This window comes from Sciurus carolinensis, chromosome 4 (assembly GCF_902686445.1).
Source record: "Sciurus carolinensis chromosome 4, mSciCar1.2, whole genome shotgun sequence".
In the NCBI taxonomy this organism is placed as follows: Eukaryota; Metazoa; Chordata; class Mammalia; order Rodentia; family Sciuridae; genus Sciurus; species Sciurus carolinensis.
In genome coordinates, this window is record NC_062216.1 from 88,335,967 (window position 1) to 88,358,192 (window position 22,226).

At 36.5% G+C, this 22,226-nt stretch overlaps 1 protein-coding gene and 1 non-coding gene across 13 annotated transcripts in view; both read right to left on the reverse strand.

Moving 5' to 3' along the window:
- Abcc9 (ATP binding cassette subfamily C member 9) overlaps positions 1–22,226 on the reverse strand; it is a 137,471-nt gene that overhangs the window by 80,390 nt on the left and 34,855 nt on the right. For all 12 annotated transcript variants that reach the window (XM_047549223.1, XM_047549224.1, XM_047549221.1 and 9 more), the window contains 3 exons: positions 15,988–16,096; positions 11,963–12,070; positions 5,353–5,425 (listed from right to left, as the gene is read on the reverse strand). In XM_047549223.1, the coding sequence (XP_047405179.1) occupies positions 5,353–5,425; positions 11,963–12,070; positions 15,988–16,096 (290 nt within the window). The remainder of the gene's footprint in view (positions 1–5,352; positions 5,426–11,962; positions 12,071–15,987; positions 16,097–22,226) is intronic.
- Positions 2,609–2,682, reverse strand: Trnav-cac (transfer RNA valine (anticodon CAC)). Its single transcript has one exon. It is a non-coding gene; the product is annotated as a tRNA-Val (tRNA).

The window sequence follows — 22,226 nt, forward strand, 5'->3', positions numbered from 1 at the left end:
AGTAGATAAATATTAGGAATAAACTTGGCCAACAAGGAAAAAGACTTATACACTAAAAGGGACAAAACACTAATATAAGAAATTGAAGACAACACAAATATAAGTGGAAACATATCCCATGATCATGGATTTGAAGAATTAGTATTGTTAAAATGTCCATAACTTAGAAAACAATCTACAAATTCAATGTAACCTCAATCAAAATCCCAAGGGAATTTTTTATAAAAATTGAAAAATAATTCTAAAATTCATATGGATCTATTGTGGAATAGATCCAAATAGCCAAAACCATCTTCAGAAAGAAGAATAAATCTGGAAGCATCATACTTCTTGACTTCAAAATACATTACAAAGCTACAGCAATCAAAACAGTGAGGTACCTGCAAGGAGACACACACAGAGAGACCAATGGAACAAAAGAGAGAGTCCAAAAGTAAACTACATACACCACAGATCCTCAGAGAGACCGCAGGATGACCCAACAGGGAAACACCTTCCACCAGTGGTGTTGGAACAAAATGCATACACAAACAAATGACACTGACCTGCTAGATTAAGTGACACACAAAAATCAGTTCAAAATGAACTAAAGACTTAATCATCAGACACGAAAATATAAAAATCCTCAAAGACAAATAGGGGGAAATCTTCTTGATAATGACTTCTTGGATTTGACATCAGAATCAAAGGCAGCAAAACAAAAAAAATAGAAAAGATCACATCAAAATAGAAACCTTTTGCACAGGAAAGGAAATGATCAACAGAGGGAAAATGTGCTGACAGATGGGAAAAAATGTTTGAAAAAAACCCCAAAAAACCAAATAGCCCAATTTTTAAAATGATCAAAGGAGTTTAATACACCTTTCTCCAATGAAGACATAGGAATTGTCACCAGGTATATAAAAAGGTGCTTAACATCACTAATCAGGGAAATGCTGATCAAAATTAAAATGGGCTATTACCTCACACTTGTTAGGATAGATATTATAAAAAACAAGTTAACAAGTGTTGGCAAGGATGTGGGGAAACAGAAACCCTATGGACCATCATTGGAAATGCAGAACTGTACAGCCACTGTGGAAAGCAGGACAGGAGTTCTTCAATTTAAAAAATAGACCTACCATATGATTCAGCAATCTCATATCCCAGTGCTCAGGCAAAATAATTACAATTAAGATCTTGAAGAGATATATGTACTTCATGTGCACAGTAGCATTATTCAGAATATCCAAGATACAGAAACAAGCCAGGCATTCACTGACAGAATAGATTTAAAAAATGGGGTCTATATGTACAAAAATATTATTTTCTCTATAAAAGAAGAAATCTCACTGTTTTCAATAACATGGATGACTCTAGAAGACATTATACTAAGTCAACAAGCCAGTCACAGAAGGACAAATACCACATAACTCCATTTATAAGAGGTATATAAAATAGGTAAACTCACAGAAGCAGAAAAGAGAATGGTGGTTCCAGCGGCCATGGGAAAAGAGAAATGGGAAACCGCTGCTCAGTGAGTATAAAAATTCAGTTATGTAAGATGAAAACGTTCTAGAGATCTGCTGTTCAATACAATACCTACAGTTAACAGTACAATACTGTGCACTTTAAGAGATCTCATGCTAAATGTTCTTCCCACCATAAATAAATAAAATAAATAAATAAATAAAATAAAAACACAAAGGACCTTTTGCAAGTGATAAAATATTTAGTTCCTTGGTTGTGATGATGGAACCCTGAGCATATGCGGTGCTCAGACTTTTCAAAATGTAGATATTAAAGTTAGGTAATTTTTGTAACTCAATGAGATCTCAGTAAAACTTTAAAAATAAATGAATAAGTGATAAATTAATAAAATTATTGGGTAACTGAGCCTTAAATGTCTTGAAAACATCAGTATTCTTTTTGTAATTTTGATTCATTGTACACAAATGGAGTTTTTCTGGTTGTACATGAAATAGAGTCATACCATTTGCATAATCATACATGTACATAGGGTAATGATGTTTGTCTCATTCTATTATCTTTCCTTCCTCTGCCCCCTCCCACCCCTCATTTCTGTCTACACAATCCATCCTTCTTTCATTCTTCCCTTACCTCCCCTGCCCTCTCTCATTATGTATCATCAACCACTTAACAGAGAAATCATTTGGCCCTTGGATTTTTGGGATTGGCTTATTTCACTTAGCATATTTTCCAACTCCATTCATTTACCTGAAAATGCCATACTTTTATTCTTCTTTATGACTGAGTAATATTCCATTATGTATATATTCCACAGTTTCTTTATCCATTCATCTATTTATCCTATTCATCTAGGTTGGTTCTACAATCTAGCTATTGTGAATTGAGCTGCTATAAACATTGATGTGGCTTCATCACTGTAGTATGCTGATTTTAAATCCTTTGGGTATAGGCCAAAGAGTGGGATAGTTGGGTCAAATGGTGGTTTCATTCCAAGTTTTCTAAGGACTCTCCATACTGCTTTCCAGAGTGGCTGCACTAATTTGCAGCCCCACCAGCAATGTATGAGTGTACCTTTCTCCCCACATCCTTGCCAATACCTATTGTTTCTTGTATTCTTTTTTTTTTTTTTTTTTTTTTTTTGCGGTGCTGGGGATTGAACCCAGGGCCTTGTGCTTGTGAGGCAAGCACTCTACCAACTGAGCTACATCCCCAGCCCTCATTTATTCTTTTTTTTTTATATTTAACAGCTCAATTTCTTTTTATTTTAAGTCTTTTATAGTTGAATTCTGAGAAAACTTTAAATTTATTTATTTTTTTTATTGTAAACAAATGGGATACATGTTGTTTCTCTATTTGTACATGGAGTCAAGGCATACCATTTGTGTAATCATACATAGGGTAATGTTGTTTGATTCATTCTGTTATTTTTTTTCCCCTTCCCCCCCACCCCTCCCACCCCTCTTTTCCCTCTATACAGTCCCTCCTTCCTCCATTCTTGCCCCCCTCCCACCCCCCATTATGTGTCATCTTCCGCTTATCAGTGGGATCATTCGGCCTTTAGTTTTTTGAGATTGGCTTATCTCACTTAGCATGATATTCTCCAATTTCATCCATTTGCCTGCAAATGCCATAATTTTATCATTCTTCATGGCTGAGTAATATTCCATTGTATATATATGCCACAGTTTCTTTATCCATTCATCAACTGAAGGGCATCTAGGTTGGTTCCACAATCTGGCTATGGTGAATTGAGCAGCAATGAACATTGATGTGGCTGTATCTCTGTAGTATGCTGATTTTAAGTCCTTTGGGTATAGGCCAAGGAGTGGGATAGTTGGGTCAAATGGTGGTTCCATTCCAAGCTTTCTGAGGAATCTTTATACTGCTTTCCAGAGTGGCTGCACTAATTTGCAACCCCACTAGCAATGTATGAGTGTACCTTTCTCCCCACATCCTCGCCAACACCTATTGTTGCTTGTGTTCTTGATAATCACCATTCTAATTGGGGTGAGATGAAATCTTAGGGTAGTTTTGACTTGCATTTCTCTTATTACTAGAGATGTTGAACATTTTTTCATATATCTGTTGACTGCTTGTAGATGCTCTTCTGTGAAGTGTCTGCTCCTTTCCTTAGCACATTTTTGATTGGGTTATTTGTATTCTTGGTGTAAAGTTTTTTGAGTTCTTTATAGATTTTGGGGATTAGTTCTCTATCTGAAGTGTGTGTGGCAAAGATTTTCTCCCACTCTGTAGGCTCTCTCTTCATGTAGTTGATTGTTTTCTGTGCTGAGAAAAACCTTTTTAGTTTGAATATATCGCAATTATTGATTCCTGCTTTTATTTCTTGTGCTTTGGGAATCATGTTAAGGAAGTCTGGTCCTAAGTCAGCATGATGAAGATTCGGGACTACTTTGTATTCTACTAGGTGGAGGGTCTCTGGTCTAATTCCTAGGTCCTTGATTCATTTTGAATTGAGTTTTGTGCAGGGTGAGATATAAGGGTTTTAGTTCCATTCTGCTGCATATGGATTTCCAGTTTTCCCAGCACCATTTGTTGAAGAGGCTATCTTTTCTCCAATGTATGTTTTGACTCCTTTGTGTAGTATGAGATAACTGTATTTATGTGGGTTTGTCTCTGTGTCTTCTATTCTGTACCATTGGTCTACCTGCCTATTTTGATGCCAATACTGTGCTGTTTTTGTTACTATTGCTCTGTAGTATAGTTGAAAGTCTGGTATTGTGATACCACCTGCTTTGCTCTTCCTGCTAAGAATTACTTTGGCTATTTGAAGTCTCTTACTCTTCCAGATGAAGTTCATGATTGTTTTCTCTATTTCTAGGTGAAATGTCACTGGGATTTTAATTGGAATTACATTGAATTTGTATAGCACTTTTAGTAGTATGACCATTTTGACAATATTAATTCTGCCTATCTGAGAACATGAGAGATCTTTCCATCTTCTAAAGTTTTCTTTAATTTCTTTCTTTAGTGTTCTGTAGTTCTCATTGTAGAGGTCTTTCACCTCTTTTGTGTTTTGGTTTTTTTTTTTTTTTTTTTTTTTTTTTTTGAGGTTATTGTGAATGGGATAGTTTTCCTAATTTCTCTTTCAAACTGTTCATCAATTATGAATATGCATTAGATTTATGAGTGTTGATTTTATATTCTGCTAGTTTACAGAATTCATTTATGAGTTCTCCAAGTCTTCTGCTGGAATTTTTCAGCTCCTCTAAATACAGAATCATGTCATCAGTGAATAGTGATGGTTTGAGTTCTTCTTTTCTTATTTGTATCCCTTTAATTTCTTTGGTCTGTCTAATTTCTCTGGTGAGAGTTTCAAGGATGATGTTGAATAGAAGTGGTGAAAGAGGGCATCCTGCCTTGTTCCAGTTTTTAGGGGGAACGCTTTCAGTTTTTCACCATTTAGAATGATATTGGCCATGGGCTTAGCTTAGATAGCCTTTACAATGTCAAGGAATGTTCCTACTACCCCTATTTTTTCTAGTGTTTTGAACATGAAGGGATGCTGTATTTAATCAAAAGCTTTTCATCAGTATTCTTAAAGGATAGAACACAGTTTTCTTATATATGCTTTCTTTAAAGCTTTTCACACACAAAATGACACAAATTAATTATCCCATTATTTAAGTGGCACTAATCAGCAGTAAATAACTTGTTCAAAGATTGTCTTCTTTGTTGAAAGTCAGGCTTTATAATTCCAGTCATCCCCATGCAGCAGCTCATGAGCAACATAGTGCAAATACGTAATCCTAACGAACTGTTTGTCTTTTAAAAGTCCTTCTTTTCTTGTAAGCCTCAATCATCTTGGAAAACTATGATTGTTATGAGTAACAATTACAAAAATACATAGCAGAGGACCCTTACCTGTTGGAATTCGAATGTCTATATTGGATAATGTAGCTAAACCACTTCCCCATGAAAAGTATCCATTTGTGACCTAGAAAAAAATAATACAGAAATTAAGTCATCTATGTGTACTAGAGAATACTTCCAATTACAATAAATTTTCTTTTTATAGTACTGAGACTTTCAAAATGGGGTAGTGGTAAAATTCTAATATAGAGTTATAACTAGTGGTATACATTTTAAAAAAACAAAGAAGAATTGAAGTGCAAGGAGGATCTTTTAATTAGTGATATTTGAAGACTGCTAAAAATTACAGGAATTTTCTTTGAAAGTTTGGAATTACTGTATCATTACTGTATAATTACTGTATCTGAGCATCTTAAAAATTAATCAACCCAAATACTTTCCAAAGCAATCCTTATGTCAATTATTTTCTCAGTACTAGACAAGTTCCAGAATCCCAAAGAAAATAAAAAAACAGAAATAACCACAAATTATTTCTACAAAATGACTTTATTGGCTGTAATGAATGAGATTCCTAAAAGGTGGAGACTGATCACTATTCATTGAAGTTAAAATAAAAAGTAAAGGGGACAGGAAATATGCACAGAAGTGAGGCAATACTGCTGGGTGGTATAAATGATAACAAGATCCTACATTCATCCCAGCAGTCTATTTGTTTAGCAATTCACGTGGATTTGATGACCTGCACAGTTATAAAAATGCAAAATGAAAGGAGGTGTAACAGAACCCAAGGACTAGGAGAGTGAAACGGACACAGATGGGGACAAAGAAGGTGCTGGAAAAGTCAGGGGAAACTGAAGAAGATATGCCTGGCTCTTAAATTAGAATTTTATTTCAAAACCACACATGATGAAATTTCTGAGCACATTATTATTTAGGAATTTTGTGCAATGAATTGGTGCCATCTAAATTGTAACTAAATATTGCCCTAGAAAATCTCTTTATAAAATAATGAAAAACTCTGAAAAGGCAAGGCTGGATTTTCCCCTGCAGGTTTTCTCTAGCATGTAAAATGTATGGCATAGCATCTGATAACTGTCATGCAGGTATGCATGAATTGTTCATGGAAAGAGGGGGCACAGAGAAGCTGAGTGGTTGGTTGATCACCTTACAGATGTTGGCTAGGCACCTGCTGTGTGAGCCTTTGCGTAGGAACTGGTGTAGGCTACAAAGAAGTTGTAATGAGTGCACCACTCCTGCTTCCTTGGAGCTTGCAATCAGTTAAGTAAACAGACCATGGACAGATAAATTATGCACTGCATAGTGATGCTTATTTTAATGATGCACTGCATATAAAAGGGCAGTCTGGTAAAATTATACTGCCTAGTGAGGCTGTAGTCATCTTGCTTTGCACAAACACTCTATGATGTTCCCACAGGCACAAAACTGCATGATACATGTCTCCAAACTTATCCCACCATCAAATCACACATGGTAAGTACACTGTAAGACAGACAGCATAGGATAAGTACCAAAAAGGAAAGACAATAAGAGGCATAACAGTTCGAGAGGAAATCATTTGTCTGGGATGAGTCAAAAAAATTTTGGAAGAAGAGGCCCCTTTAGTTAGTTTTGGAAAAATATACTGAATGTCAACAAATGCATTTCTGGGTAAAGTACTGCAGTGAGAATTGACCAAAGATCAGAAAACAATGAAATATATAGTGGGAAATCAGGATCTGAGCTGGCTGGTTTAAGATATGGTAGCAAAATGACAAATGACATTGAGAGAAATTATACAGCCTCGGAAGTGGAGAATTCCTTTGTCAGAGAGGAGGCAAAAAGGCTAAAAGAGGTCCAAAAATAGATGCATTTGGAGGAGAGCCAGCATGAAGTTGAGAGGCCCTATGTGACACTGTCAATGTTTTCAGTGCATCGGGAGCTAAGGTTATCTGCTGAAAGAGGAGGAAAAGAGAGAGAAGGAGGTGGGAGGACTGTGGTGACAGTTGAATAGCTACTGTAGGCGTGGAAAACAATGCAAGAGGCACGTAAGGATCGTGAGAAGTTCTGAAGGTCACTGAGGCTGGAGATAATAAATGTGTGCCAAGCGGTACCTTTGTGTTATTTTCTCTGTAGCACCCAACAACCTGGTTATAGATGTGTAGCATTCAGGAAGTTGGTTTGCCACAGAAAGGTACTAAACGACTAGGAGGAAAAAAAAAAAAAAAAGGACTGAAGATGTTGGAGATTTCGATGAAGTCAAAAACAAGAAGCGTGAAGGTGGATACTGGGAAAGCTGGAGCTCGGGATTTCATTCAGTGACTGGTTAGTAACATTTGATTGTCAGCGACATGGAGTAAGACGTTAGAGGGTGAGCAGCTTCAGATGGTGACCAAGTGTGAAGGGGTGGGTGGAGGTTATACGAGTGGAGTGATGGCAGATGAAGGCTTTCTGAGCTGGCATACAAGACAGGCTGTGAATTTAGCAGTTTAAATCACATCCACGTGAGTCAGTAGAAAGGAAGAGGCATGGAACAGGAAACATCCCAGTCAAGGTAGGGGAGTGACTGAGAGGTCCTCTGTTCACAGCTGTGAGAAGGGGCAGAAAATGCCACAGCTTTCAGGCATGATCTGGAAACAGCAGTAAAGAACTAGGAGAATGGGGCAAGAATGGAGCATCACCTCATGTTCCAACGTTACACAGAAGTAAAAGAGGGTGTAACCTCCCCATCCAGAAGGACAGGAGGAAGGCCAACATTAATTTCCCCCGCTGCAATTTATGCTTCCATTCCCACCCGTCTTGTACAGAGTGCACTCATTTCTGCACCAGCAGGGTTAAAATTGTGGCATCCCTAACTAGCTCTTTGACCTTGGGAAACCGATGACCACATCAAATTTGCATGTAAGGTTCACATAGGGATGGAGACAATGACGATCTTCACACCAGGGTTTGTGATGGAGGCAAGACAAAGGCAAATTCAAACCTCTCCCAGTCAGCCATGTCTACTACCAAAGATAAGGAGAGTGTAGTGATGCTTGCCACAGAAGGCCAGGGTGAGTCAGAAGGAGCAGACTGCCATAAAGCATTTAAGCAAATCGAAAGCATATGACAACAGCACCTGTTTTGCAAGGATACAAGCACGTTTAAGCACCTCATGTCAAGTACTTTAGAGCTGGTGCCACAATGGTGGGACTGGAGGGGAAGTACGGGACATGGACAGGAGAGGATCAGAGATAAGGGAAAAAACAATTTAAACCTCAAGGCAGGAGCCGGACAGGCACGAAATGTCACCTATGGTGTGATTCCATTTATATGAACTCTCCAGAACAGGCAAATCCATAAAGACAGAATGCAGATTGGTGGTTGACAGCAACAAGGGGAGGCAAAAATAGGAAGCACCTGCTTACTGGGTATGACGTTTCCTTTTGCCATGATGAAAAGGTTTTGGAACTAAGTTTGGAACTAGGCACAGGTGATTGCACATGATTTAACATCATGGATGTTAAATGTCATTTAACTGTTCACTTTAAAATGATTAATTGCATACTACGTGAATTTCACCTCAATTAAAAGAATTAAAAAAAAAACAAAACTTTAAAAGCACAGCATTATACAGACTATGGTCTGTTTCCTCCTGCTGGAAATGGGTAAAAATGATGAATAAAACATATTTTTTGAAAAATCTCATTAAAGCAAGTGGTAAGGAAATATCAAGTCAAAATATAAGAAAAAATACAAACTCAGATGTGAGCCCCAGAGGTCTACCTCTTTCCCCATAGGGCCAAGCATAGCTAGCAGTGACGCACACCTGTAGTCCCAGCAGCTGGAGAGGCTGAAGCAGGAGGATCATGAGTTCAAAGCCAGCCTCAGCAATAGTGAGGCACAAAGCAACTAAGTGAAAACCTGTCTCTAAATAAAATACAAAATAGGGCTGGAGATGTGGTTCAGTGGTTGAGCACCCCCGAGTTCAATCCCCAGTACCAAAAAATTAAATAAATAAAATAAAAAAATAAAAAGGAAGAAGAAAACCAACAAGGGTCTAAGAACTTATTCTGCAAGATGTCAGTGTTTATTAGAAAGCTAAAATAACCAGGACAGTGGAAACCTGGGCAAATAAGAAATAAGTCAGATAAAAATAAAGACCTGCATGCTATAGATCCACACATAGATCCTTGATTTGTAATTGAAGATAGATGAGAACAGTGATTAATAAATAGGGCCAAGGCAAATGGGTTATCATACTTAAATTTAAATAAGATCTTACTGATTTATTACCAAAAGTAGTGAAGAGACTATTACTAAATATCTTACTGTTGTAGTTTTTTTTTTTTCTTTTGGTGTCAAAAAATTTTTTTTTTGCTTCATTTGAGACAGAGTGTTGGTAAGTTGCATAGGGCCTCATTAAGTTGTTGAGGTTGGCTTTGAACTTGAGATCCTCCTGCCTCAGCCTTCCAAATCACTGGGATTACAGGTGTGCACCACCATGCCCAGCTAAATTTACAACTTACTAGTAAATTATTTATTCCTAATTTACCTACTAATCATATCCTTACTTCTTACTAAACATGAAAATTGATCCTAAGTGAATTAAAGAACTAAAAGTGATCTGGACATTGTTCAGGGACATAGAATGAGGCAATTTACAAAAGAAGAGGAAATCCAACTCCATAGGAACAGACACACACCTGGACTCCAACTAATGCTGGTTTGACTTAATGATTTTTCTATTTTATGATGATGCAAAACCAGACACATTCAGTCGAACCTGTACTTTGAATCTGGTCTTCTCCTGGGCTAGTGAGGCACAGTGCTCTGCCTTCTTGCAAGGCCATGCAGCACATGCCATAGCCACGCGACCAGGAGGGAAAACACCTGATGGTCTGCAGTGCACCCTGTCACCAAGCTATAACATTTAGCTGCTCAGGTGTGTTAAATGCACTTTTGACTTACAATAGATTCAACATAGGATAGTTTCACCAGGACAGAAACCCCTCATAAGTCGAGTTGCACCTATATATGAAGAAATGCTCTACCCATTAGTCAGCAATAAGAACAGAAATGCAAATAAAAACCATAGCAAAATAGAGTTACCTCCACCCCACACTGGCAGCAATTCAGAAGCACTGGTGAAGATGTGGAGAAACTGGAACTCCCAGTCAGTGGTGGTAGGCATGTACATTGGCAAAATCACTTTGGAAAACAATTTTATATTATCTAGGAAAGTTGGAGATGCATGTATCCTAATACTCATCAATTGTTCACAATAGTCCCTCCAAAGCAAGAGATACCTCAAAGCCAGCAAAACAGAACAGAAAAGAAAGTGTTGGTACATTCATACAATGGAATACTACACAGTAATGAAAATGAAAGAATTATGGTTTCACACAGCAACACAGATAAATTATACATACATAATATTTAACAAAAGCAAAACACACACAAACACATACCTATTTAAACTTAAAAAAATAAAATATGCTTTTTTTTTTTTAAAGGGAAGCATTCATCACAAGATAATCAAGAAATAAAGCCTCTAAAACTCATTATGGCAATTGTACCTCAAGGGGCAGGTATGAGAAAGTGCAAAGATGTACACTGCAGGCATTCTTGAGGAATCTTGCAAATATAAATATGTACTTGTCTCTAGTATTCTGTATTTCACAATAAAATACAGCTCAAAAAGTAAATGAAATATTAGGAACCTTAGAATTTTCACCATGAATAAAAAATTGGAGCTTAAAGGTGAGTTTGAAAATATGGTGGCTATCCAGAAGCATAGTAAATTCTAGAGGGGGTTAGCACTAGTTTCTTCCTCCCATGACAGACTTGCTACAATTGAGGCATGCCTATTGTCGTCCAGGTATTGTCAGGTATCAAGGAGGAGAGAAGTAAATGTAACTCTTGGCTCTACTATACACCCCACCGAGCTTCCCTCTTTATCTGATTTCCCTAGACAGTACAGAGGAGCTGGATAACTTGGAGGAGCCAATGTAGGTAGGTTTCTAAAAGGGCTAGTTCCAGGACTCTGGTGGCTCTAATGTCCAGGGGCCCTTGGCTGCTGCGCGGATCTGGTCCAGGACCTGCACATCACTCACTCCTGCCTGGGACTTATTCCAACCATCAGACCCTCAGCCTGCATTCTTGGGGTCACCTGTTCTACCTAAGTTCTACCTAAGCACACAGGCCCAGGGAGGGTACAAAAGGCTGAATGTGAAATGAGATCATGGGCAGGACAGCATGATGGAAAGCTGAGCGAAGGCATGAGAAACTGGCTTGAGTCTTTCTGGTTGAAAACAATTACTATTTATCTCCTCAAAGACTGGATTTATATTATTGGTGTTCTCTATAAATCCGCATATGCAGGAATACTCCCTGCAGCATACAACAGGGAGATAAGTTAGATACTAGCTTCTAATGCAGATTCAGCAGAAAGGCTCATTTTCCAGTATCAAATCATAATGCTGGAGCTACTACACCTGTGGTTGGAAGGCAAGGAAGAACTGAGAACAGTAAACTCATCTGGGGATTTATTCAAGTACTGTTAGGATTATGACCTGTGTACAGAGATTATGAGGACACAATTTGGGACACTTTTGCAGAATGTCAACATAAAAGAGTAACATAAATGTTTCTCTTTGTGTAAGAATCTAGGAAATAAAATAACCTTTATTGCAATATCCTCTGTCTCTGCAGGGCGAAGTCTTCTTGTTGATTGCTCATAGCTGTCCAGGTGGTATCTTCCAGGCTGTTTCCTGTTTATAGTTTTTGGCTGCTACATTCCAAATGGAAAAGAACACAAGCTGAAGCATTATGAAAAAAAATTTGAGGTTTTACTGAGCATTAACTCACACCGCTACTTCAATTCAATTCCAAGAAAAAGAAACAAGTAAAGTGAATGTCATGTTATAATTTTTTTCAGTGGCTTCTCCATAAAAGCAAATAATGAAAAAATGTTGAGCTATGATTTGAAACCTAAGTCTCCAGCCTCTTATTAAAAAAAAAAAAATGAAAAGAAGATGTGGTACTTGCAAGTGATGGAAGTTAAAGTACTGAATCTCCAGTAATGTGGATGAATCTATCTAGGGAATAAATACCTGTGTGTCCTATCAAAAGGTTATCAGATTAACTCAGATTAAATTAGACTCCATCGGATTAGGTCCACTGGGCTTATAAACATTCCAGCAATGTACCATTGACCATTCTTGGAATCGTGAGGATTTAGAGTCTGATTCACTCACATAAATCAGAATGTTCTACACAACATTCATGGATCTACTGTGGATTGGCAAAAGCAAAAAAGCCCCAGGATCTTCTGCTCAAAGATGACCAGTGTTTCATAAGGAGATTCTGAAGTATTATAGGATGATCTAGTCTATGTCAAATATTATAGCACTATTTCTAGTTAATGGTCTGGGGCATCCACTATATAGAGGAAGATAGCTGTGGTGAGATCATCTTCAAAAATGTGAATTAAACTTAAGTCTAAGTAGAAATTTCTCATTCTCTAATTTTGAGCTTAACTGCACATTGCTAGAGATGAATTTCTAAAAAGAAGGTAGAAAATTTAGCTACATAAACCTCTAACTTGGAAGAAAAATTTCTAAGCTCAAAATTAGTTCCAGGAAGTTAGCAAACAAGTATTTCAAGATACATGATTATGAGCCTTATTTAAATACCTTACAGGAATTACGAAAACTAAACAGTAATACACTTTAAAACTTAAATTACCTAGAGAAGCAAAGGATTCTAGAATTGTGAAACCTTTTTTTTTCTTCATTTTTTTGGCTTGGAATTGTAGGTTTAGCTTTTTGAAAAATCCACTGAATTTTACTATGGGAATTAGGACTGTCTTAAGAAAATCAGTAATTTAATCCAAACAAGATATTGCTTTTCCAATTTCCATCTATTGGTGTCCCGATAGACCATCAAACTATCAAATAGTATAATGCTAGGCTTTATACAAATAAATACACAGATTAAAAAGTCACTGAGAAAATTGAGAGTAAAATACTAGCAATATGTCACATAGAAAATACTAAACATATTTAACTTAGAAAAGAGAGTGTGTGTGCTGATGAAATTTTATTCTACTTTTGCTCTTCCTTTTGCAGCCCTCACAGATAACTCTGGAAGCACATTACATGAGATGTTGCAGAAAGCTGTTATTCTTTGGAATAAGTATACTTTCCACCCAAAACAGGTCTGCACCTATGTGTAAAATTCACTGTCTTCTAGTGTCACTAATTCTATAGTCGTTTTGCCCTCAGAGATCCAAAAGGAATGACTTCATGCTCTTCATGAAACTGAGGAGAGGGTGGGAAGAGGAGATGTGTTGACAGAGATTTGAGCTGGAGTCCCACAGATGTAATTTGAAGAGACTCTGGCTCTAGAATGTCACTAACTCTCCATGGAGATTCTACAGCCAAAACCACTTAGCTCTAAGCTTTTACAGAATACATAGTATCTTAAGCGCGCTTAAGAAGGAGTTTCCATTAGTGTTATTTTCAAACACACAGCTTTTTTTTTCTTTCCATTTAAAAAAGCTTGTCGTTTGTGGTTTGGCCCATCAGCAGTGATGAATGATCCTGAAAGACATCAGAAGTCCAGTCTGGTTTCAATAATCCTGAAGATATTGGATGCATCTGAAGAGGATTCTATTTTCCTTCCAAAATCCTATCTTGGTTCAATTTTTCTCCTATCCTTCATCTCATACAGAAAATATTCCTCAAATTTCCCTAATTTCATGAATTTGACCTTCTATATCCCCTTTTTGAGGTCATCTCATTTTGCTTATCCCCACATCTCTGAAAGATGATCTAATGAGTTCTTTGATAGACTAAGATCATCCAAAGTGTGACAAGGCTGGTTTTAATCAAATATTTGACTTTCCTGATTTCTAAAAGTATAGTCACTCTGTAACGTATTCTTATCTCTATGTCCACATCCACTCAACGGCAAACATGCATTTTGAGGTATTGTTACTACAGCACAGATAAGCATGGTGGTAGTTGCTTCTTAGACAAAAATCCTACCTGCTCAATAAGCAACTTGAGGAAAGCAAAAAATAAATACACAAATAAATAACTCCAGAAAAGTATAAAAAAACCACAAAGGCTAAATACAGCCAAGTGCCTGCTTCAACTATTTTTAGCAGCTTGAAAACAAAATATGAAAGAAAATATAATATAGATTGACTCTCTGGTAAAGGCTTTCCTAGTTCTCCAATCAGAAGATAGCATGTAAATTTTTTTTTTTTGGCCACATAAATGGTAAATATATTCATATTTTTTCTAATAATTATATTAATTACTAATATTAACTGATAACATGACTCATTTTGGAATAAAATCTTTCCACTTTACTGTTATGAAATATATATTACTTTTTAAAAATTTCTTTAGAATTTTCCAGACACACCCTTCAAGAAAGTGATGTAATCTAGTCCCACTGATTTCAATTATTATCTAATGGCTAATGACTCGTAAATTTACATCTGCAATGCTGATGCCTCTTCCTAGATGTCTGTAAGTGTCCAAAATCATGTAAAAATATACCTCTTAATTCACTTCACAAACTTTTCAATGACTTCTTTTTGCATGCTGCTAAAATCCATACTCTTCATGGTCTACAGAACTCTGAGTCATTGTTATTACCTTGTCTCATCTGTCCTTTCTTCACTAGATTCCAACCATACTGTACAATTGTCCCTTGAAAATAAGTTGAAATAATTCCAACCTCAAGATCTTGTACCTGCCTGTTCTCCTGACTGAAGTGTTCTTTTTGTTTACCAGTGTCCCTTTGTAGGACAGGTACCTACAGGTCACACAGGTCTCAACTCAAATGATGGTTCTTCAGAGAGGCCCTCTTATAAATGACCACCCAGTTTTGAGTATCCCATTTATCCCCTTTTATTTTCTTCACACAGTGAATTTATATAATGTTTTAAACTTGTGTTTGACTCATGCCTCAAGAAAGCAAACTCTGGAAGAGTAAAGATCTCAGATGCTTTGTTCATAGGTCCTTGCACAAAGCACAGGGGCAGCAGTAAGTTCAAAAGCAGGCAAATACATAATAAATGGTTTGTTTGTATTGTATGTAATACATGTCAAATTAATATTGAGGGTTTACAGACTTTATGTAAAACCGAGTAAATATATGGGTCAAGTAAATATATGTGTCAAGGTAAATATATGTGTCCAAGTCACAAAATTCAGGTTTTAATTCTGACCCTACCCCTTCCTAATCTTATAACTTTGTTCAAGTCACTCAAGTGTGCAAATTCAATATATACATTATGATGTATTGTAATATATTAAGTAGATCAAAATACATAATGAATGGTTAAATTAAAAAGCATAATATAACTAAAATATATAAAAATATAGTATAGGCTTATTTTATATTATTTTTATATAGAGCATGGATCAAATAATCTCTTAATTTCCTTTTGAATTGAATATGTGTTGTCCCTCTTGGGATAATTATTTCATGATGTATAAACACAAGCTTTATAGTCTTATACACTTATTTATTGATTTTAGACTTGTGATTTTTTTTTTTGAGAAGGAAGTAGAATTTTTTCTTCATATAGATTAAAAATAAAGCTTACAATTTTTCTAATTCCATCCCCATTACACCATCCATTCTGTCGAGACCATACACAACTTCTGTAGCAAGAAAAACACTTACCACTGTGGTATGTTTCTTACAGGACTCAAAAGGCAGGGAACCTTCGCCAGTTCGCCAGCTGTCGTCACCAATCTCGTCACTCAAGAGAAACTCATTCAGCTTTTGAACACTGCAAAAAGCAAACAAACACAGAACAAGGATTAGCAGTAAAACTCCCACCAACAAAAATACCCAAACAAACAAACCTTCCTCTCGGTAGCCTGGTGAACAAGCTACCTCTCAGAGTCATTTCTCAAGACCATCTGGGAATTCAGTTAGATTGATCAAATGTCCTAAATTGCCCAGGACTGAGTCGTTCTTAGGACAAGATTTTCAATGCTACTTTACCAGAAAAATCTCAGGAATACCAAGATCTCTATCATCCTAAATTTAGTAGAAATTCCTTCATTTTTTTTTTTTTTGCAATTATATTCTTTGTCAAAACTAGTGGAGTTAAACAGGAACCTGGAATAGGGCGATTAAAAATAATATCATCAATAGGGGAAGTATTCTTATAATTCTAATTTTACTCATGAGAGGAATTAAGTATAGAGCAGTTAAGTAACCTGCTTAGAAACCACTTACCATATAATATACAGACTTAGGGTCCCCGACCACTGAGGTATTTTGCTTAAGCACTATATTTACACATATTTTCTGAACCTGGCAATGAGAGGGCCCTCTTACGTAGTCTTTTTACTCGAAGAATTGGCCAGGGACCTGTAGCAGCAGCATCACCAGGGAACTTATTAGAAACAGAATCTCAGGCCCCTCTCCAACATGTGAATCAAAATATGCATTTTAATAATATTCAGAGGTACTTCATAAGCACATTTACAGTTTGAAAGGCCCTATTGTAGAAAAGCAGTTTGAAACAGTCTTTCCTGTGGTCTCCTTAAGCCAGGCTCAAGACTCACGTACCCTCCTCACTGTAATTTACTCAAACAATATCATAGTATCAAAAATAAGTAATGAAAACAACAACATGGTTTAAAAACATCCTCCTATAAATGAATAGTATACTAAAGAAAATCCTGTGAAGTTGCAAAGGAAAAGAAGTGCTTTTCCAGCCTGCTTGCAAACTGTAAGTCAACAAACTCACTGGGTAGGCAAGTCATCAACTACCAGGAAAGTGCTGCCTTGATAGGAAACTAGAAAATATATATTCGAAATAAAAGAATCATTATTTATGGTTTTTAAAATTTCATTTGAGCTTGTAGTCATATTCGATACCTCTAGATAGGTCTGCCAAGTTTGCTTTTGTAACACGACAATAAAATAAAGTAAGTTTAATTCAGTCTGTTAACCATGATCTTCAAGAGCTTTGGTTTTGTATATCACAGAAACATAAAGATAGATAACATTCATTGAGCCAGCCTAACCACTAGCTTCCAAACTGTACTTTCAGAGAATTAAGAGAGATGATTAAGGAAAGCTTTGATTTGCATAATCTTTTTGAGTCTTCGTTAGGAAAGTCTGGCCATATAGACTGGAAAGACTCAGCATTAGAAATGCCTTACGAAATGGCATTTTATTGGTCTTAAGTGGCAGAAATAGTTTTTAGTCGTCATTCTGTTCTAATGGATTGAAGAGATTTGGTTTTAAGGAGCACAGATCTGTCAATCATGGTTGTAAACAACCTTGCACTATTCCTCTGCACAGAAAGCAAAGTGAGGGGCCAAACTCTTGTGCCCCTGTAGCTTCAAGTCTAAGCAGCGTTTGGCACACGTTGTCCCACGAATGCTTGTTCAATGCATCAAAGAAGAAATAAACTAATGATTCAGACATTAAAACTGGTTGATTCAATTCTTCATTTCACTTTTCAAGTATACACACAAATCTTACTGACACTTTTATGGAATAAATGAGCCCCAATCTTTCTGAACATCAGGAAGCAATGATCCCTGAGCTTAATTGGGGGCAGGGAGAACTTTCTCTTCTCTTGGTAACATACTATGTTGGAACTTCAATTGCAATGAACAATACCCACCCTTCTCTAAACCTCTCCTTTCCCTTGCCCTAGGATGGCTGGCTGAAAAGTCCCTGGGCTGCTATTTTGTGATTGTTATTGGTTTCACATCTATATCTCCCATTAGACTGTGACCTCCTTAAGAGAAAAGGTTTTCATTTTCAGAATTTATCCCAATTCTAAAGTATAACATAGTAATTCCTCAAGAAATGTCTGATGAATGAATAAATGGGTAATACAAAAAGCATTTCCTGTTCATATGAGGTCCTTTCAGGAATCACAGAGACAAAACAACTATGGAAAATGCATGAATCCTGACCAAGGGTGAAGTAATTTTCACCACACTGCCAAGGTTATATTTTAAAAATGCAAATCTTGTCATGTAACAGTTCTTTTCTTAAAATAACAAATGGCACCCTTTGTCTTTCAGCATCTTTAGCATCATGTAAAAAATGATCAGTACTTCACTTTCCAGTTTCATTCCCTGATCCTTCTCATATCAGAATCTTTTCTCCACCTACACAGAATTACTTTTAGTCCTCTGAATATACCAAAATTTCTCATCTAATTACTCAACCTTTCCCCTTGCATATTTTGCTCCTTCCGATATAGTACATTTCCCCTTTTTCTCCAAGTGGTCAAGTCTTACGTGTTCTTTAGGAATCTGGGAAAGAGCTACCACTTCCTTCAAACCTTCACTAACCAGTCTCCCTTCTTTTCTCAGTAAGCTACAAGGGTCCTCACACTTGGTTCTTGGCATGCTGTGTAATGCTTATAAGAAAATACGACATATCAGAATTAATTTCCCTTCCTGGTCTCTCTAGCCAAACTCTGTATTCCCTGTACATTTTAGTTGTCTTTTCATCTTTGCAATTCCCAGTGCCAAGCAATGTAACCGAGCATTGAGAAATGAATGTAGACCTGTAGAAGATGCTCAGAGGTATGGAGTAGAGATGAGCACAGCGGTGGTAAAGGCATAAATGGAGATATGCCAAATAGCTACAATATTTAGGCAATGCACTGGGTACTTCTTATGTATTATCTTATGTATTATCACCATATGAAGGTGATATCATCCTACTCATTTGACAAGTGAGGAAGCTGAGTTATAGAGACACTAAACAACATGCTTGCGATTGAACAACGAGCATTCCATGGTTGTGATTTGAAAGCAGGTACATTTGTTACCAATTTGCCATCCTGCCTCCATAGCCATTATAGTTCAGTATTTTACTAATTTCTCACTTGTTTAGATTATTCACAAAAATATTTAAGGATTTAGTTATACACGTTATTTTTTCAATTCTCAAAGTTTACTTTGGGTGTCTGAATACAACATGGGCACCTTGGAAAAGTGTGTTTTCATTGGGAGTAACAGATTTCATTGCAGGCAGTTGCATGTTTTTCGACAGGATTTATGCAATTTTATAAACTGAAATATAGAGACCCAGCCAAAATATAAGTATAATCTATGATAAATACCAGTAACAATTCATTTGAAGGTAATGCAGGAGATGAGCCAAGCATAAATTCCTTTGGGAGGTACTTGAGAGAAAGGACACAAAGCTATTTCCCAACAAATGAGGGATTTGTTTTATACTTTTTCCCCCCTTTGGCAAATAACATGTTTGGACATAGATATTGCATTATATATCAAATACCAGATACCTAAACTCAAATTGCTTTTAAGGGATACAACATATTCTCCTCCAGAAAAGCACAACACATAAATTATTTCCAACAAATAGAACAAATAGAGAAGTGAGGCAGCATCCTGGAAAATAAAAAACAAAACCTTACTCTCTTTTAAATGTTTTAAAACTTTAAATAATCGTGGCTTGTGTTCAGTCTGTTTGCAAATAAAGACCGTGACACTTCATCATAAAATGTCCAGAAAACTCAAATGGTGTGGGATGCTGTGAATTATAAGAAGATAGCCTGAAGTAATTTGCCTCTTTCTTCTATCATATATATATATATATATATATATATATATATATATATATATACTATATGTAATATTTTAATATATTTAGTATATTATAAACCTTTTCAAAAGAAAGTGCAAAATTTTCCCGGAGCAGAGAATTTTACATGGCATGGAATTTTCCTCTGGTAAAGAAGGTTCCAAGTTTCTTACATGTATGCATGACACAGGTTTGGGAGTATGCTTCAATCCATTCTAACCCACCAAATATTAAGACTGTATCAAAGAACTTATGACTTCCACAGTCCTGAAGAAGAGATTTCAAAATCAGCTGACCAAAGTCTCCGATTTAAACAGGCTGTTCAACTTACTGTGGGCCAACTGGCATCAAAGACTGATCATGGGTTCCCAGGCACAAAGGAAAATGCTGAGCTCGGTTAACACTGGGAAAATAGTCATTTGGGTTCCCAGAACCAACACACAGTGGGAAAAAGTATTGGCATCCTCTGTTGACCAGCCATCTCTGTAGGACCGGTAAATCAACCACCAAAGGTCATTTTAGAGAAGCAAGTTTGTATAAGCAGATTCTATTTGGCCTATGGCTTGGGTAATCTGGAACTGAGCCCTGAAAACAGACTGGTCTTTATCAAATTGGCAAATGCTTTTTCTCTGAGATGTACAGAAGGGAGAGTGCTATGCAGAAATACACAGGGATATTATCCACCCACAACTATACCAGGATTTACTACAGCAGAATTGTATACAGTAGATTTGAGGAACACTCCTGGATTACTGTTATCCTTTTTTTTTTTTCTTTCAAATCAACTCTTCAAGTCCTTTTGATGTTTGATAACCTCCTGGTTTCAGAGGAGTTATAAGTTATAAGTCATCAACTGCTCTTTATCTCCACTTAAGAGTGCAAAGTCAAATTTCAATTAATAGTACAACCATGAAAGGGATAGCAGTTAAGTGGAGAAAATGAAAATAAGGACCAAAATAGCAGACTCTGGCCATCTATCAATTTTACTGTTTGAAGTAGCTTCTCTTCCAGAGCACTGCCTAATTTGGAAGTGTTGCTACAAAGTGCAGCTAGTGATCTATGCAAGTGGTTCAGAAGATAGAACAATAAGAAAAGAAAATGAGGGCAGATGAGGCCAGAGGGCCTGAGCTTTAAACTCCAACAGCTTCCGAAATGTTATTAATGACACAACTTAGAGAACGGGATTGAAGCTATGTTATGATAACCACTGTATTCTAACAGAGCTGAATTTATAACAGGATAATTTATATGCATTTTAATGCTAGCTAGAATTAAACCACTGGTAAGTCAATGTAAACTATATCAGGAAAATGATCTCCTTTTAAATATCTTATGAGAGATGGTCTATATTGCTGTCAATGGTAAAAATCATACTTCATATATTTAAGACTTCAATTTTCTAGTTTTCTAACACTTAGGCATGTTTTTCAAAGGCTAGATGTAAATATGATAATGACTGTTTATGTAACATGCTGAGATTTTATAAGGTTTATAAAAATTGCATAGCAAAAAGCAAAACACTACTTTAAGGCTTCCTTACTTCAAATAGGGTCTAGAATCCAGTAGCTATGCTACACACAGTGTAGTTCAATGTAATTTGGTAACATGCTTAAAAAGTTAGGAAATGGGCACATTCATATCACATCTATTTTCACAGTTGTGCATTATGGGAAAATAAAAGTGAGGCAAAGTCTATACTGCTTGTAAACACTATAAAAGCATATTTAAATGAGCAAAATGCCCAATAGTGTCTACAAATCTTTCTGTTTTCAGACTGTGATCCTGGATTTTTTGCCAGATTAAACTAAAATTAAAACAGAATATGATGTGTTGATGTGACAATTTTCCATCACTGCCAGTACAAAAAAACTGGCCTGGCTTCAGTGGAAAACATTACGACCATATTAATAAATAGTCTCAACACACACTCACAACACACACACACACACACACACACACACACACCAATCCTTTGACCTACTACCACTTCCTTAGTGTGAACAACATAGCCATATTCAGCAAGATGTGCAAACTGTGGGAACTGCTACCATCGTTTCCATAAGTCTAACCTAAGAAAACAATCAGAAAAAAGTGCAAAGACAAAGTTGTTTATCTCAGTGCTAGATGTTAGTGAAAAAATAGAAACATTCTAAATCTCCATTAAAAAGATCATCATTTCATTCCACTGTCTTTCCAATCAGACATAACTGTCCTATGTTTACATAAAAATGTACCATCAGTGAAACTCCACATCATGTACGACCACAAGAATGGAACGCTAATTACAATGTTATATTCCACGTATGTATAGCATGTCAGAATAC